At 32.5% G+C, this 18,136-nt stretch overlaps 1 protein-coding gene across 2 annotated transcripts; it reads left to right on the plus strand.

Moving 5' to 3' along the window:
• Window positions 1–5,765: 5,765 nt before the first annotated feature.
• On the plus strand, window positions 5,766–17,462 carry LOC127562561 (cytochrome P450 1A1-like). Of its 2 annotated transcripts, XM_051998403.1 has the most exons (9): window positions 5,766–5,984; window positions 6,934–6,971; window positions 7,681–7,722; window positions 9,014–9,850; window positions 10,434–10,557; window positions 10,894–10,983; window positions 11,083–11,203; window positions 13,175–13,261; window positions 15,523–17,462. In XM_051998403.1, exons 4-9 carry the CDS (start codon window positions 9,032–9,034, stop codon window positions 15,815–15,817), a joined length of 1,536 nt encoding a protein of 511 aa, XP_051854363.1. In that variant the 5' UTR covers window positions 5,766–5,984; window positions 6,934–6,971; window positions 7,681–7,722; window positions 9,014–9,031; the 3' UTR covers window positions 15,818–17,462. The 2 variants fall into 2 exon arrangements, with proteins under 2 accessions (XP_051854363.1, XP_051854371.1); XM_051998411.1 differs by lacking the exon at window positions 7,681–7,722.
• The last annotated feature ends 674 nt before the right edge of the window (window positions 17,463–18,136 follow it).

Genomic DNA, 18,136 nt, shown 5'->3' on the forward strand with positions numbered 1-18,136 from the left:
AAGTTGTTCTGTTTTCAGACTTAGTTTAAAGGAGCCAAATTTTTATATACACGCATTGCTTAACACTGAAGATAACAAATAAACCAAATAAAAGGCAAAAACCAAAACAAAACAAAACTGTAGTTATGATGAGGCTCCAGTTTCATTGACAAAGTCAACATATTAGAGAAGGATAATATGTTTTTCTAAATCTATAATTGGATAAATCCAAGGGAAACTCATTAAAAATAATATGCTACTTGAGAAGAGTTTGCTGTTATTCTTGGGCAAATTCTCAAAAGTACACAATACCCCCATGTGGTCAGATAGCAGCTGCAGTAGCTCATAATTCAGTTGGCTTTAATTCTGTTGGTTGTATGTCCATTTTTAAAAAATTTGAGACTTGATTTTCTTTTTCATTTAATCTAAAATAAGTTACCTATATATATTTGCATTCTCTGCTTCATTTGGCAAATAAAAATAATTGTTATATATCAGATCATGTGAGAAATTATATTAGGGAGGCATGGCAGGGGAAAGGCAGAAATATAATGATAAAGGACTCTCCTAATTTACTTATTTGTTGTATTTTTTGCATGTGTGTTTGTGTATGTGTGTTTGCATTCAGGCAATGAGCATTTTAGGCATCTACTGTTTTCCTGACAATTCTGTGTCAGTAATACAAATACAAGTAAAGTGAAAGATAAATCCTGTCCTCAGAGAGCCTACATTCTAATTGGGGAAGACAACACAAAAAAAGTAATTGGGAAAAAATGATAGGATATGTGTGTTTGTGTGGTTGGGTATGTGTGAAGCAAGTACTTGTGTAGAGATGTCATGCAGAAATTCATTAAATTAGAAGGAAAGACCCAAAAGGGGAATGAAGTTTGGCAGTTCTGGGCCTTTTTCCAAAATGGAGACCTTGGAAGAAACTCATCAATGGGAGAAAGGTACAGGGATAGGATAATTAGAGGAATTAAAAGGGTGGTATAGGTTAAGGAGGCTTTAGGGATATGTGTGTGAAATAGTGTGTTATAATGAAAAATGGGGAGGTGGAACAGAGGGAGGACAGCTCAATATCCTTTACAACATATAATTTTATGAAACATAAACATGTATGAATCATATATTAATGCTTCTTTGTGACTTTGTATTGCTCTTGGTCCTCTGTCTATCTATCTATGAATATTGGGGTTAAGTGACTTGCCTGTGGTCACACAGTTAATAAAGTGATTGAAGCCTTATTTGAACTCAGGTACTCCTGACTCCAGGGTAGTGTTCTATGCATTGTGTCACCTTATTGCCCTCATACGCCTTTTAATTTTTATTGTGCTTTTTTGCAAGATGTTTACATAGCATAATTTTTGATGAGAGAGATGCTAATCTTAGGGTATGATCAACTTAAAATGACTTTAAATTTACTTCTTATTGCTACTTTTCACATCCTAGTGGAAAAACAAAATAGAATTCTCATAGCTCTTCTCTACTTTTACTAATACTTAGAAAGATTTTTGGAACTGAATGGAGATGCTTAATCATTAGCAGTGTCTTTATCTAAAATCATTAGGTCCTAACTTTTAATCATTCTAGTTTTTTCAGAAAGGAACAATAGAAGAAAAAAGAAGAGAACTTCAAGTTATTGGAAATCAAGTACTGACTTAGAACTGTTTGTGAACACTTTTTAAGTGCTTTAGACACAACAGTGCAGAAGTCTAGATCATACCCACAATTTGGATGGGGTGGGGGGGAGAACCGGAATTTGCTTCAGGATGCTGAAATTTGGAGGATGTTAATAGTCCTTGTACTCCTACAGATGTAGCAAAAATAATTTCTTAAAATAGAAAGCTTGTAGATATGTACCCCTCGCCTTCTCTCTTGCCTTTCCCTTAGTTGCACTCTAACGTTTCTGTACTTTGTTCTAATCTATTTATACTTTGTCTCCTCCTATACCTTCTCTCCCAGCAGTGGTTCCAAGTCTCTGTCTCTCCCCAAATTATGTTAATGTCCTAGGATTTTCCTATATCTATCACACTTAAGTGGATTTTTAAAAGCAGCAACAATGCTGGTTGTGACTGGATTAATTGTATTTAATTGAGCTGAGCTAGGCCACAATCTGATTTTATAAGATAAAATCTATATCTCTGCTTGGCATACAGAATTCCACTAAGTATACTTATTAATAATCTGTAAAATAACAACCACAGAACTTCTCCCTCATTTTTTTTTTTAAAGAAAGATCAGAACAAATAAGAGAAATCATTATCATGCACACATAGTATTAATCAAATGTGGTCTTTATGAAATTTATGCAACTATTGATTTCGAATAAGGGTCAAATGAATAAAGATAAAAATGAATCAGTGACAAAGGTAATTTTCAGCATATTCAAAAACTAGATTCCAGAAATATGAACACAATTATTACAACTTTACATTGCAAAAACTATGATTTTCATGTTCAAGTATAAAGTAATTTAGATGTTACTAGAGAAAGTGTTCATGAAAAATGAAAATTCACCCTAGTTATTTACTATCACACATACAATGAGTTCTATTAAATATCAAGCATTTATCAGCTGGGCTTTGACTTTTGAACTTAGTAATATATTAAACATGTAAAATAATAAAACCAATAGGGCAACATGAATTCCATATAACAAAGTGATGGCTCTTTATTAGAACTAAACAGAAACAGTACCATGAAAGGAGTGCTAGTCAGAAGATCTTAATATGAGTCCTGGTTCTTCCATTTACTTCCTTTATTATCATAGACAAATCATTTAATGTCTTTGACTTCACTTTTCTCACCTATAAAATAAAGGGTTAGTTTAGAATGTTTTCCAAAGGCCCTTCCTGTACAAAAATTATGACCCTTATGGATACCTTGTCTATGAGGTAAATACAGTCTACTCCACAGAATAATATTTCTAAATGAATAAAATAAACACAAACAATTTCAAAGAAAATCAATTGTATTGAAATATAATTATCAATTTTTTTAGAAGTTTACATACCTCAAATTAATTTTGATTTTCAAGCATTTGGTATGAATCAAATTTAACTTTTCAAATTAAGTAGAGAAATATTTCTATTTTCTTTTAGGAATGTAGACTATAATTCCAAAATTTTCTTTATGCAAGAAGTTTTCAGATGATACTGTATATAAAAAGCAAGTGGATAATTTTAAACTAGAAAAATTCAAATTTATAGTGACAGATCATAGGAGAATATATTTTTAGTTAAACAAGATCCTGAGTTATCTAATTATTTCAAGGAATATGGATATTACTATGCAACTCTCAGAAATTATCAGAGATGATTCCCCCAAAATAAAAGTAGAATTCAAAAAAAGAATATTTGGAGATGCTTTTTTTTCTCTATCCTTTGGAAAAATAATTCAATTTAAAAATTTTCCTTCTATATGTAAGACACTAAACTTTCTATTCTTAGAATGAGAACTATTTCATTATTATCTGCCTCTACCTATTATTCTGGATGTGAAAACATCTTGACATATGTCCTTATTTGTTTGTACAACCTTATACTCCTTTTATATTCTTTACCCACATGGCTCTTAAAGTCACAAAAGAGTGTTTTATTAATGGTGGAAACTCTAGTTAATCATTGTCTATTCAAAACTCATTATGTGAGCAGAGAATCTAGGGGAGGTTTCTTTCTGTAATTACAAGGCCTTGTGTAAGGGGAGAGATATTATGGATTTTCTTTTTATGTTATGATTCATATTGGTTATACATCAACTACATGTTATAAAGCATTGTCCTTATCAAATTTAACATATATATAGAGAGAGAGATAGATATGATTTTTATTACATTGTTAAATGAGGAATTATGGCCGTAATGAAATTAATACATGAAAACATGTAGAAAATATCCTAAGGAAGAATATATGAATATAGTCATGATCTATCTCTTTCTATTTAAAACATATAAAATCCTATGACTTCAGGTCACAAACCAAAGCTTTGGGATGTGATTTTTTTCCCCAGCAGTAATAACTGACCCTTTTCTCTCATTTTAAAGTTTGAAAATTATGTTACACGGATTATCTCATTTAAATCTTATTATAAAGTTTTTTAGATCTAGACTACCATCCACATTTTGTGGATGAGTAAAAAACAAAGTAGAAGGCTGACATTATTGGCCCATGGTCTTATAGTTAAAAATATCCAAATTAGGATTTAGAAAGAGAGGCTTTCTGATTCCAAATCTGATATGTACCCATTTTACCACACTATCTCCATATGCAGTTTACTGTACATCTCTAGGTCTAAGTTTCTTTATCTGTAAAAGGAGTCAGACTAACACTTTTGAACTCTGTTTTCCACAAATAAGAAGCAGGAGTGACTTCTCACGTTTATTGTTTATTCTTTGGGGTCAAGCTTGTAATTTTTGCCAATCCAGTTTCAATTGCTCTATGATTGATTTTTACATTTACATTTTTGTAGTCATTGTATATATTGCTTTCTTGAATCTGCATATTAAACTTTGCATCACTTCATAGTAAAAAAGAAAAGAAGTCAGGCTAAGTGGTCTCTAAGGATCCAATTACCTTGAAATCCTATTATCTAATTCTGAAGAAAACTGACAGAGTTGTGTCAAAACACTTTTTTTCTATTAGTTCCTGAAAATTTTTGCAAAAAAGGATTTGCTCCCCAAAAGTAAATGTGAGTAAAAAAAAATATAATCTAGAGGAAGGAATATTGAATTTGGACTCTTATTTCTATCTTTGAACCTAATTTCGGCCTAAAATTCCCCCCTCCATAAAATGAGGAGGTTGAGACTAGGTGATGGTTTGACTTCTTTTCCATTCTGAAGTCTCTAGCCACTCACCTCTTAGCTTTCACTTTTGTCCATCTTCCTGTGTCTAGTCATAGAATAATTGCCTATATCATGTCCGAAAATGACATCTGGCAAGAAAAATAGCATTTATTAAATGCCCTGCATATACCAGACGTTGTATTAGATGCTCCAGGGATAAATAGAAGGGAGACACTTTTTGTCCTCAAGAATCTTAAGCAAATGATGGTACTGGTGGAGAAGAGATTATATTCATAGCCTGGATGCAAAATAAAGAAGTATTTTGTGATCACTGTGAAAGGGTGGATACTAACAAGTAGGGGAGTCAGGAAAGGTCTCTTGTAGAAGTGGTATGTAGGCTGATCCTAGAACAAAGATAAGAGGGAAAACTGAAGAGTGAGGGCTTGAGATATATGAAGATTTGAAGGTAGGAGATGGGACGCCCTATTCAGAGAACTGCAATTAAGTCAATTTTGACTGGAACACAGAATGTGTGAGGCAGGGTTAAGGTGTAGTCTTTCTGAAGGCAGATTGTGAAGGGCTTTTAAGGAGCAATTTGTATTTTACCCTGAAGGCAAAGATAGCCATAAAGCTGAGATTTCATGCCACCATTTGACTCGATTTTCTGTTTTATCTCCCTCCCCAGATGTCCTCTTTATTTTTTCTTTCTTTGGTACTATTCCCTTCCTTTCTTTCCCAACTCTATTTACTTTTTTCCATTCTCTTCTTCTACATCTTCCGTTCCTGTCCCCTTTCTTTCTTCAGTTCGTACTACACTTTCCTCCCTCCCTCCAGAATAACCTATTTTTGAGCCCGGGCTTCCCTGCGGTTCAGTTCTCCACCCCCAAAAGCCCATTGGCCCGCACTCCTTTCTTGTGCTGAAATCTTTTCCCTTTGTTGACCTCTTCCCAGTCCTGAATCCTAGCCAACATTCCCTGTTCTTTAACTCCTCCAGTCAAAACTTCTTTCTCTTACTTTGCAGCCCCACCTCTGTTCATTCTTGATTTGGCTCCACCCTCTTCATCCGTCCTAACGGGGCTTTTCTTCCAGATTCCCAACCCCCAAATCGGCTAGTTCTTTTCTGACTTCTCATCACCAGGTTCCTGGGCACTCTTATCCTACCCTTTTTGGATTGTTGAAATCAGGAAGGAAGCAGCAGGACGGGTCCCTAGATCCCTTACTTCAAGTAAGTCTCCTGGGATCAGAGGAGTTGAGCTTGGTCCAGTAACATTTTTTAGGCTTGTTTCCCAAATTTAATTTTCTCATGCCAGCACCATATTCCAGAGACAGTACAGAGTTCTAAGGAAAAAGTGGAACACTGGAGAGTTATATTCTAGGCTGGAGTAAATAGATAAAATGAGAAAACTGACTTTGCTTTTAATAGTCTCAAAAATCTATGTGTTATTTTTTTCCTTTCAAACACACTTAGTTCAGTCCAGTATCTGAGACCCTGCTACCATTGGCAGACTTTTTGTTTAAGGAGGTAAATAATAATGCATATTGTATTCTCCAGGCAACTTGGACAACATGGGAAAAGCATGAGATTTGAAGTCAAAGAAACTGCCTTTGAATTCTCTTCTTCACCAATTTATAGCTGAGCAACATTAGGGAAGTAATCATTTCTCCTCTCAGATCTTGATTTCTTCCTTTGGAAAATGAGGGTGTTAGTCTAGATGGTCCCTAAAGTCTTTTTTCAGTTCTGTATCCTGATCATAGCAGGGACCTAGTACTCTACATTGTTACCCTATTCTCTTTATCCCACTAACAGTAGGAAAACAAACAGCTCTTTTTCAAAGAGCTGGGAAATTTGGCAGTAAATCTGTTTCTGACAGGATCAGGGACCATCTACCAATGAAAGCAGCATTTGTTTTCAGAAAGAATCTTAGAATGTGCCCTCTTTTTCTACAATCATATTTGATTTATTATATTTTTAAAAATCCTGAGAAGCTTAGAAAATAATATGGTTAGGGAATATGAATACATACATATACACACATATGACAAACATAATAAAAATTTTTCATGTTTATATTACATATCTATTAACTAATGTGGTATTTTGTTTTGTAAATCAATTGATTATTATTTCAGTGAGCAGTTATTTGTCTTCTTTTTTTTTGTTCCCTTTTGTCCAGGAGAAACTTTAGCTACTTAAAGCAACAAAGAAACAAAGGTAAGTAAAGGACAAAATTATTAAATTTGCAAGAATTAAAGATAAATAAAACAATAAATAAAGAGAAAATAATAATTGGTAAATTATTAAGTCATTCTTCTGCAAAATATAGATCACTGTGCTTTTAGGTTTGATTCATTTTTTAAAATATTGACTTTTCATGTAGGAAAAATATTACAGACATTATCACTCAATTTTAATATCATAACTGAATTTGACAGTAAAAAATTCAATTATCTTTGTTAACTTTTAGGGAGGAAAGAGTAAAAAAAGTTTGGAACTATAATTTAATCTACATAGATAATTCTCTCAACCAGTGCAGTTCATCAACTCATGTCTAACTTAAGTCTTAAAAAGTTGTCATAGGCATTGAAAGGATAAATCATAGACCAAAAGCATATGATTAAGTTAGTTTTTATGAGAAATAGAGCTTAATCTTCTTAATTCTAAAGTCATCCTTCTCTCCACTATGGTCTTCTGTCTGTCTCTTAATCAAAGTGTAATGGGCTGCCTTCTTAGTCATCAGATATTTATTTGTTAGTTTTAATTGATCTTTAATTTTTTTACATCATTATAGTTTTCTATAGTGTCTACTCCTCCTTATCTAAAAGTCTTTTCATGTAAAAACTAGTGTCTTTTAGAGACAAAAAAGAAAGAATGAAAAAAAGTAATAAACCAATTAATACGCTGAATTTTTTTTTTAAAAAAGTGTGGTATGTGACACCAATGGACTTTCCACCTCTACCAAAAGGTTAGGTCAAATCCTCTTATGTTTTTTCACTTAAGTCATGTTTGATCTTTATAATTCTATGGCATTCACTTTTGATTTTTATGTGTAGTTGTTCTATTTCATTGTTGTAATTATTGTGTATATTGTTTTCTAGGCTTTTCTTACTTTACTCTGCTTTTAGTTCATATAGCTCTTTCCATGCTTTTCTGCATTTATTATAATAATAATTTCTTACAGCTTGGTAATATCCCATTATCTTCATGTATTCACATTTTGTTTAGTTATTTTTCAATCAATGGGGCTTCTAATTTATTTCCAATTCTTTGCTATCACAAAAAGTATTACTATAAATATTTTGGAATATATGAGGAACTTCCTTCTTAAATGACTTTTTTGGGTATTGGCCTAGTAATAGAGTCTCTGGATCAAATGAAATAGACAATTTTTTGACTTTGAAAAATTCCAAATTGTTTTGAAAATGGTTGTATTAATTCACAGGTCTACCAACAATATATTAGTGTGCCTATTATCCTGCAAACCCTCTATCACTGACTATTGCCATTTTGTTTGTCATCTTTACCAATTTGCAGCACGTGAGGTGAAATCTCAAACTTGTTTTGATTTGAATTTTTCTTATTATTAGTGATTTGGAGCATTATTTTATGTGCTTTTAAATATTTTTCAATTTTTCTTTTGAGAAACTGATTCATTTCTTTTGACCATTTGAGGAGTTGCTATTAATTTCTCATATACACATTTTTACATATATGTCATACAAGTAAGATATAATCAATTTATGTCATATAAAACACATATCTAATATATCACTGCTAAATCTATAAATATATATGTAAATATATGTATACATATATATTTGAAAATTATTTATATAATTTTGATATTAAATCTTTATCAGAAAAAATTTTTATGAAAATTTTTTTCATTCAACCATTTCTTTTTTTGATCTAGGTTTGGAAAGATGTTGTTCCTAAGCATTTGATTTTTTTTTTTAATTTCTGACTAAAACATAGAGTTGGTGTATGTGTATATATATATAGATATCTATATATCTATATATCTATCTATATCTATATCTATATCTATATCTATATCTATATATGCTAAGACAATTCTCCAAACTTAAACATATATATATATATATATGTTTAAGTTTGGAGAATTGTATATATTGCATATATATATTGTATATATATATATATGTTTAAGTTTGGAGAATTAAGTCTTTTGATCAATCCCTGGCATTGTCAGACAAAGGAGATTTCCAATAAGATATACTTCTTTTCCATTTCAGGTGCTTTGCTTCCTGAAGATGTTTGATATAGAAATCACTTCCAAAGAGGTGATCTTCTCTCTTTTAACTTTGGCAATAGTTTTTGTTTTTATAAGAGCCCTAGGAAACAGGAACAAAAAGCATATGTCTCCTCCAGGCCCATGGCCATTCCCCATCATAGGTAATCTTCTTCAGCTTGGAGATCATCCTTATCTTACATTTATGGAGATGAGGAAGAAATATGGTGATGTATTTCTTATCAAACTGGGTATGGTCCCTGTGGTTGTGGTGAATGGTGCAGAAATGGTGAAGAAAGGCTTGCTCAAAGATGGAGAGAATTTTGCTGGCAGACCCCATATGCATACATTTTCTTTCTTTGCTGAGGGCAAAAGTCTTTCATTTTCGGTGAACTATGGAGAGAGTTGGAAGCTCCACAAGAAAATTGCCATAAATGCCTTAAGAGCCTTTTCCAAAGCAGAAGCAAAGTCTTCTACCTGCTCTTCCATCCTAGAGGAACATGTCACTGAAGAAGTTTCTGAATTGGTGAAAGTCTTCAAAAAACTGTCTTCAAAGCAAGGCAGCTTTGACCCTAAGAATCCCATTACTTCTGCTGTTGCTAATGTTGTCTGTGCCTTATGCTTTGGTAAAAGGTATGACCACTTTGATGAAGAATTTCTCAGAGTGATTAAAACAAATGAAGAATTTCTGAAAGCCTCCAATGCAGCCAATCCAGCTGATTTTATCCCATGTTTTCGCTACCTCCCATTGAGTGTTATAAATGCTCCCCGTGAGTTTTATCATCAACTAAATCAGTTTGTTAAACAGCATGTACAAGATCATATTACCACATATGATAAGGTAGGAATTTTAATTACTATCAGCTATGAGCTTTGTAATGAGGTTTACAATACATATGAAGGAGATTGTGATTTCATGTATACTCCAGGGTAGAGTGTATATTTTCTTGCTTTTGTTTCTACATGAGGGTCAACAAGATGAAATTGACTTCATCCCCAAAGATGTAGATTGTTGTCAGACTCTACAGATTTCTGAGCAACAGTCACCTTTGGGGTATATTCAAATCATAGATAGAGGTTGAGACTAGAGAACTTGAGGCAAGTGGACCATTTCTCTGTTGCCATGCTACCTAAAAAGGCTTTTCAATAGGCAACAGATGACCTTGGGCCTTTGAATAGATTTTCCCTGAAAATTTTTGATTTGAAAACTTTCTTTTGGGAAAAAGGATCACCATAATGACTATATTCAATTTTGAAGAATGGGGAGGTCTAGGATATGATCATTCACTTTATTGCTCAGATGGAGGGAGGAAGAAAGTCACTGGAATGAGATAAGACAGTTGAGGATTTGATAAACAAATATTGATGAGTATTATGGCAGAGGTTGAGCTGGAAATAATATACTCGAAATTTTATTTCTCCAGAATCATCTCAGAGATATCACTGATGCTCTAGTTAGTATATGTCATGACAAAAGTACTACAACAAAGGCTGCTTCCTTAAGTGACAATGAAATCATAAATACGGTGTGTGACATTTTTGGAGCTGGTAGGTATTATTGTTTATGATAGGATTTCTTAAACTTTTTCCACTTGTGACTTCTTTTGCCTGAGAAATTTTTACGTGACCCCAGGTATATAAATCTATAAACAGATATACAAATCAAACATTTGCTGATAATAAACCATAATTTCATGGCCCTCATGTTACATGGCCTCATATGAGGTTGTGACCCAGAGTTTAAGAAGCTTTGGTCTATAACCCTACATTGGGGAGAATTTAAAATGCTTTAAACCTCTTTATGTTCCCCACTGCTAAAAGTGAATTTGTTAATAATCTGTTTTTATTTTTAAGAAGAATGTTTAATCATATTTTTTTCTCCAGGATTTGAAACAGTATCAGCATTTTTAAATTGGAGCTTTCTCTACTTGATTTACTATCCAGAAGTACAAACAAAAATCCATGAAGAAATTGGTAATATCATGTTATAAGAATAAAAAAATGCAATTTGGTCATGTAATATTCTGCAGCCTATCATCATTCTCATTAAGAACAATCATTTGTTTTCTGCAGATGAAAATATTGGTCTTAAACCACCCAGATTTGAAGACAGAAAGAATTTACCCTACACGGAAGCTTTTATAAATGAACTCTTCAGACATACCACATTCATTCCACTCACTATCCCTCACTGGTAAGCATGTGGCTCCATCTTTTTATGTGACCTTTAAATGGAAACAGTGGGTATTTATTTTATTTCTTTAATCTGAGGTCTTGAAAAAAATGTAAATATTTGAAATATATATTTAAATGTTGGCCAATTTTTGTTTCAAAAAACTGAAGTGAATGTTCCAGGTGGAACAAAAGGATTTTGGAGAAATGTCTCTCAAAACAAATTTAATTTCTCTCTGTCTCTCTCTTTCTCTGTTTCTCTGGTTCTCTATTTCTCGGTCTCTGTTTCTGTCTTTTTGTCCTTAATTTAGATCTGAAAACCCTATGTAACCTCATGTCAAAGTACGTTGATATGACAATCCATTAAAAGGAATATTTGTGTATTTTCATTAAGTTTGCTATTAACAATTTCAACTCAATTTATGAAAGTGATTTTTGATGCATTGTCAAGTTTGTAGTCATATGAGAATTTCCTTTCAAATTTTAATTAAATAGTTTTCGCCCTTTCCTTTGAATAGAATTGTGGATATTGTTGTGTTTTGTATGAATGGAATTCAGCCATCTCACTGCTAAAACACCTTAAGAATTGCAAATTGTGAAGGGTAATCAATTGAATTTTTGAATTGCCTTCTCAGAGTAATATTTTTGAGGGAATGATACTATAATCCTGTAAAAAATATAAACTAGAATTAGACTTTTCTTTCAAGCAAAACCAATTTTTGAATAACTGGATTGCAGGTGGGCTTAATCTAATTAAAAATATTCACATCAGGATACTTTTAAATAGCCAATAACATATTGCACTAAAAATAAAATTCAAATTGCCATAAATTTATTCAGGAACACATCAACTGCATAAAGTAATACAGTCCTGTATTCTGGGAAACAGCATGTTAATCTGAGAAGATTAGTAGATTTGAAGTCATAGGGCCCCAGTTCAAATCCTGACGATATCCTTCACAGCCTAAGAAAATAATGGGCAAAATTAATTAACTCTCCAGGTCTTATTTGTCTCTTGAATACAAAGACCTTGGTTCAAATCCTACCTTGAATAATCTGAATTCAGTATTAGCCTTCTCTAAAGACAATAAAAATTTTCTTTTCCAGCTCCAATGATCTCTGATTTTGTGATATTGTCCATTAGAGAATATAGTCTATTAGTTTTTGGGTAGGATTAGAATCAGAATGTTAAGACTACAGGACTACAGGACTACAGGAAATCCTCTGAAGTTTAAAAAGGACTCAGAGGTTTTTAAAAATTTTTTTTAATATGTCTCTCCTAATAAAACTTTTACTGAATAAAAGTTTAAAATATAACATAATATGTAATAATATGTCATTAACTATAGACCTGCACAATCTATTCTCGTATTAGCCAAGTCTAAAGATGTAGAAAGTATTTTTTTGCATTTTAAGTTCCTCTTTCTGTCAAAAGGTGAAGAGTATGTTTTATTTTACTTCTTTTAGACTAGACTAGTGGTATCTTGACATTCCATAACCTTTTCCATCTAGCCATTGTCTCACTTTCATGGATAAGAAGTATAAAACTTAAAGCCCACTGGTTCTCAAATGAGGCCAGAACCAGATTAAAATGTATTTAGCAAATGATTAAAAGACAAGTAGAAATACAATTTAAATAATGTTAATTTGTGATTTCTTAAGTCAATTGTGTTTGAGACCACTGGACTAGAAGACAGGTATTTTTGTTATATAATTCTTTGACTCAATGTATATAGCCTTTGGGCACCTGATGCATCATAGGTAGTGACTAATCTGTATTTGTTTCACTTTATTCTCATAGATTTTGATAACTGATATGTATGACATTTGACATGATGGAAGATCATGATGTTTCCTGTATATATGATAATAATATGATAAAATTGCCTAGAACTCCCCTGTATCAGCCTTTGAGGCAAAGAATGTGTGTGTATTTGTTCTGTTTTTTTGTACTCAGTAGTAAAAATTCATTATATGTATTTTATTTTCCTAGTGCTACTACAGATACTACTCTAAATGGATATTTCATTCCTCAGAAAACCTGTGTGTTTTTTAATATGTATCAAGTAAACCATGATGAGTAAGTATTTGCTAGAATTCTTCTGCAGGAGAGACATAGTCTCACTTAACCATAACTAAATTTTCTTCCTTCTAGTCCTATCAGCTCCTTAAAAGGAGTTTAATTCACAGAAAAAAAAATCAGAGAAATTATAGGATTTTAGGAATTAGGCTTAGAAGGAGGCCGCAGAAACTGAGAGGAAACTTGGACCTAGAATGAATTTAGCCAGTAGATAAAATAAAAACGTGTAAACTTTATTTTAATGTAAATTTTTTTATAGTGGAGGTATGACACTATGGACTTGTGTTTGTGTTGTCCTGGAGAACTTATCTTATGAAAACTCCCTTTACTGATACAGACTATAATGTGTTATGATGGATCATCAAGGTTTTGTGTGTAAACTTTATTTTGAGAATAACTCAAAAGAATATGCTCAAAAGTCCGGCACTTTCATATTAAAAGTGGCTCAGCAGAAAAAAATATATGAGGATATCTTACTTTATCCCAAAATAAAGAAAAAGGAGAAACTCAAGCATTTATGAAGTTAAGAACTTCTCTTCTTTTTTAAATTAAAGTTTATTGATATCTTTGTTTTTGTATCACATACATTTTCCAGCATATCATTCTATGTTCCCCTTTCCTCCAAATTATCTCGCATAGTAAGGAAGGAAAAAGAGGGAATAAAAATTCAGCAAAAGTAAGAAACATATTAAAAAAGATCACATATTCAGTGTTCTATGCCCACAGCCTTTGACCTCTGTAAAGAAACAGAGTATAGGAAGAGGTATCTTTTTGTGTCTTTTTTTTTTTTTCAAAATAAGCATGATTATTATAATCCCACAACATTCAGTTTCATTTGGATTGTCCTACTTTCTCTTTTACATTGTTGCATTCATCATGTATTTAGTTTTTCTGGTTCTGCTCAGTTTGCTTCACATTAGTGAAAAAATTTTCCATACTTTTCTGCATTCATTATAATAATTATTTATTTTGGCACAGTAATGTCCTATTACATTTATATTCCACAACGTTTTTTAGCCATGCATCATTTATTTGATAAACAGGAATTAGTGGGGCAAATAAAAACCCGCTGCATAAGATTGGCTTTGAACAGTCTTTAGAAAAATCAGTAGGCACAAGGGAAGAGGAAGGACATTCCAGGTATAAGAAATGGATTATCATGTTCAAGAAAGGACAAGTAGGTGCTTAATAAATGCTCATTCACTTGGGGGAATACATGAATCCTTGAGGAATATTGAACTGTGTAGAAATCAAGTCAATCCTCTAAATACAGAGTCAAGTGTAGAGATGCTAGCTTTAGATAATTGAAACACTTGATGAAAAAAATTAAGCATGAAATCTTTTAGGAAATACTGTTAGATATATCAAACAGATATGGCAGGTAATTATAAACCTTTCCTATGGGAATAAACACATGGAAAAAATAAAATTTTAGTGTCCAAACCCAACCCCAAACACTAGGAATTATAAAAAGCCCCCTTGAGTTGAAATTTATGACTTTTTTTGGTCACAGCTTGGTTGTAATAATGATAACAATCAAACAATCTTTATATATCAATTTAAATTTTGCAAAAGTTTACACATATTTTGTCATTTGATCTTCAAAGTGAGTGTAGTCAACTGCTGAATTGGGGGCAAGATAGGTATGACTATGGCAAGTCAGCTTTGGTAAAAAAAACCATAGGACAGAGAGCCAAATTCAAAGTAATCCTGCAAGTGCATAGTGAAGATTGTTTTGATATTTTATTAGAGCACATTGGGATTTCCACTACACTATAAATATACAGAAATCCATGTCCCAATTGCTTTTTGTGACAAAGGTTCCTTTCATAATTTTGATATTTTATATCATATTCTTGAAATGCTCTAAATAGCATTTTGAGAAGAATATCACTATTGGAAAGACTAGATAAATTGTGTTGTCTCTTTTATTCACAGTTTAAGGAATTGCTATCATTTTTGTAGGAACTAGTAATTATCCTCCACTGGATGTCATGATTACATTAAAGTCTTTTTGAAAACTAATCTTATGGGTATACATATTATACAAAAGAGAGCTATCCATTTTTGTATTTTCATTCAAACTGTTATCCCATACTGCATTTAGACCAAATAAAGTGATTATGGGTTGCTTTAAGATTAAAAAGTGTTTTTTAGATTATAGTTGATAATACCATTGATATGATGTATACGTAAGTCAACCTACTCAATGAAAGGATCTTAACAGTGCTTTTTGTGTTTCTTATTTTTGTTTAATGTAGAACTGTTTGGGAGAATCCTGATTCATTCCAACCTGAGAGATTTCTAAATGAAAGCGGCAAGCTGAATAAAAGTGTGGTTGAGAAAGTTTTAATTTTTGGGATGGGCATTAGGAAGTGCTTGGGAGAAGATGTTGCTAGAAATGAGATTTTTGTTTTTATTGCCAGTATCTTGCAGCAGCTAAAGTTGAAGAAATGTCCAGGAGCCCAACTAGATTTGACACCTGCATATGGATTAGTTATGAAGAACAAACCTTTTCAACTCATAGTAGAGCCTCGTATCCTGGAGAATTCTTAACAGTTTTCAACTGAATTAAAAGATTCTATAAGATAATTCAGAAAAAAATTCCCTGGATATAACATACCAAAGTAATTTGAAGATGAAATAATTTAATCCACAAGCTTTCCTATCAGTTTCATTTAAGGCTCTTTATCTCTTTGTGGGAGATCCAATAGTGTAAGGAATAGTTCCCCAAGAAGTTTAAAATCATAATAGGAAAATGAAGACTTAGTCATATAAACCACTTAGAAAACTGTGTAAATATATCCTTGACCTCATGCCCAGATGTGTGGGCTAAGTGATAAGGATTAAAGAAAGTCAAAAAAAGGAAGTAATTTAAACAGAACAGAATAAGCAGAGAAAGTTTCCAGGACAAGGTGAGTTAAGATTTCAAGAGTAGAGGGACCTGTATGTGCAAAAATATTTGTGGCAGCCCTCTTTATAGTGGCTAGAAACTGGAAACTGAGTGGATGCCCATCAATTGGAGAATGGCTGAATAAAAGGTGGTTATGAATGTTATGGAATATTATTGTTCTGTAAGAAATGATCAATAGGGTGATTTCACAAAGGCCTGGAGAGACTTATATGAACTGATGCTGAGTGACAAGAGCAGGACCAGGAAGGAGATCATTATATACTTCAATAACAATACGATATAATGATCAATTCTGATGGACGTGGCCCTCTTCAACAATGAGATGAACCAAATCAGTTCCATTTGTTCAATAATGAACAGAACCAGTTACACCCAGTGAAAGAATTCTGGGAAATGAGTATGAACCACTACATAGCATTTCCAATCCCTTTGTTTTTGTCTGTTTGCATTTTTGATTTTCTTCACTGGTTAATTGTACATCATTTCAAAATCCAATTCTTCTTGTGCGGCAAAATGACTGTATGAATATACAGACATATATTGTATGTACGTATACATATATTGCATTTAACATATATTTTAACATATTTAACATGTATTGGTCTACCTCCCATATGGAGGAGGAGATGGGGGGAAGGAGGGGAAAAATTGGAACAAAGGGTTTTGCAGTTGTCAATGCTGAAAAATTACCCATGCATATATCTTGTAAATAAAAAGCTATAATAATAATAATAAAAGATTTCAAAAGTAGGCATCAAAATTGCACATAGTAGCAACAATATTATGTGATGATTAATTATGATAGACCTAAATCTATCTTCTCAGCAACACAATGATCCAAAAAAATTCCATGGGATAGAAAATGCTCTCTGCATCCAGAGAAAACTATGAAGACTGAATGCTGATTGCAGCACACTATTTTCACCTTTCCTTTTGGTTTTGCTTTTTTTTCTCATGATTTTTCCCTTTTGTTTTGATTTTTCTTTTATAACATAGCTAATATGGAAACATGTTTAAAATGATTATTCATGTATAACCTATATCAGATTTCTTGCTGTTTTGGGAAAAGAGAAGGAAAAAAAGGAGAGAGAAAAAAATTGGAACTCAAAATTTTACAAAAATGTAAATTGAAAATTATCTTTACATGTAATTGGAAAAAATACTATTGAAAATATATAAAAAAGAAGATCCATCAGACAATGGAAAATGGGAAAATGATATTTTTAGTTGGAGAACGTCATTCAAAATCATTTTAAAATGATTGAAAAATAAAAATAAATAAAATAATTCACAGGATTTTTGTGATTATTGAATGAGATAATGTGTGTAAAATAGCTTGTAATACTTAGAGTTATCATCTTCACCATCATCGACATCATTACAATCCCACCATTGCCAGTGTCATCATTGCTTTTGTTCACTGATTTAGGGATTACAATTTATTTCAATACAAATCACTTGCCTTCACCTCTAGATACCCTAACTTCAGTACTTTTTTGCTATAATGTCCAGACTAGTTCCATGGAGGGCTTCAGGATCAGCCAGAGTCAGGATAAATCAAAGTCTTTGGTCTTTTGGAGGAGAAGTGAAGGAGGCAGGCAAGCTGCCACATAGCTTGCCAAAGATGTATCCTGGATTCTGGAGTCTGGAGTCTCCAGCCTCTCTCCTCCTCATCCTGCTACCAAGTGCCTCTGACTTCTCTCCCCCAGCCCTCCAATCTTTCCTAGGATTATCTCAACACCAAACTTCCAGCAAGCACCAATGGTGAGGAGAGCCATCACATCACCATCTCATTTAAATATGTATATAGAGTCATTATCTCACATCAAATAGGTAATTAGTCTTAAGGGCTCAGTTGTCTGATTCAAGCATACTTTTTTGGAGTTTCAGCCCTCCACTTTACAATTAAATGAGATAATGTATGAGAATCAGGGTTCTGAATCTTTTTATAATGTGTAACT

The sequence above is a fragment of the Antechinus flavipes genome, chromosome 1, assembly GCF_016432865.1.
Source record: "Antechinus flavipes isolate AdamAnt ecotype Samford, QLD, Australia chromosome 1, AdamAnt_v2, whole genome shotgun sequence".
NCBI classification, from domain to species: Eukaryota; Metazoa; Chordata; class Mammalia; order Dasyuromorphia; family Dasyuridae; genus Antechinus; species Antechinus flavipes.

Coding starts and splice junctions, on each gene's coding strand:
- LOC127562561 (XM_051998403.1), top strand. CDS start 9,032: ATGTTTGATATAGAAATCACTTCCAAAGAGGTGATCTTCTCTCTTTTA. Junction 9,851..10,433: donor ATATTACCACATATGATAAG/GTAGGAATTTTA, acceptor TTATTTCTCCAG/AATCATCTCAGAGATATCAC. Junction 10,558..10,893: donor GTGTGACATTTTTGGAGCTG/GTAGGTATTATT, acceptor TTTTTTCTCCAG/GATTTGAAACAGTATCAGCA.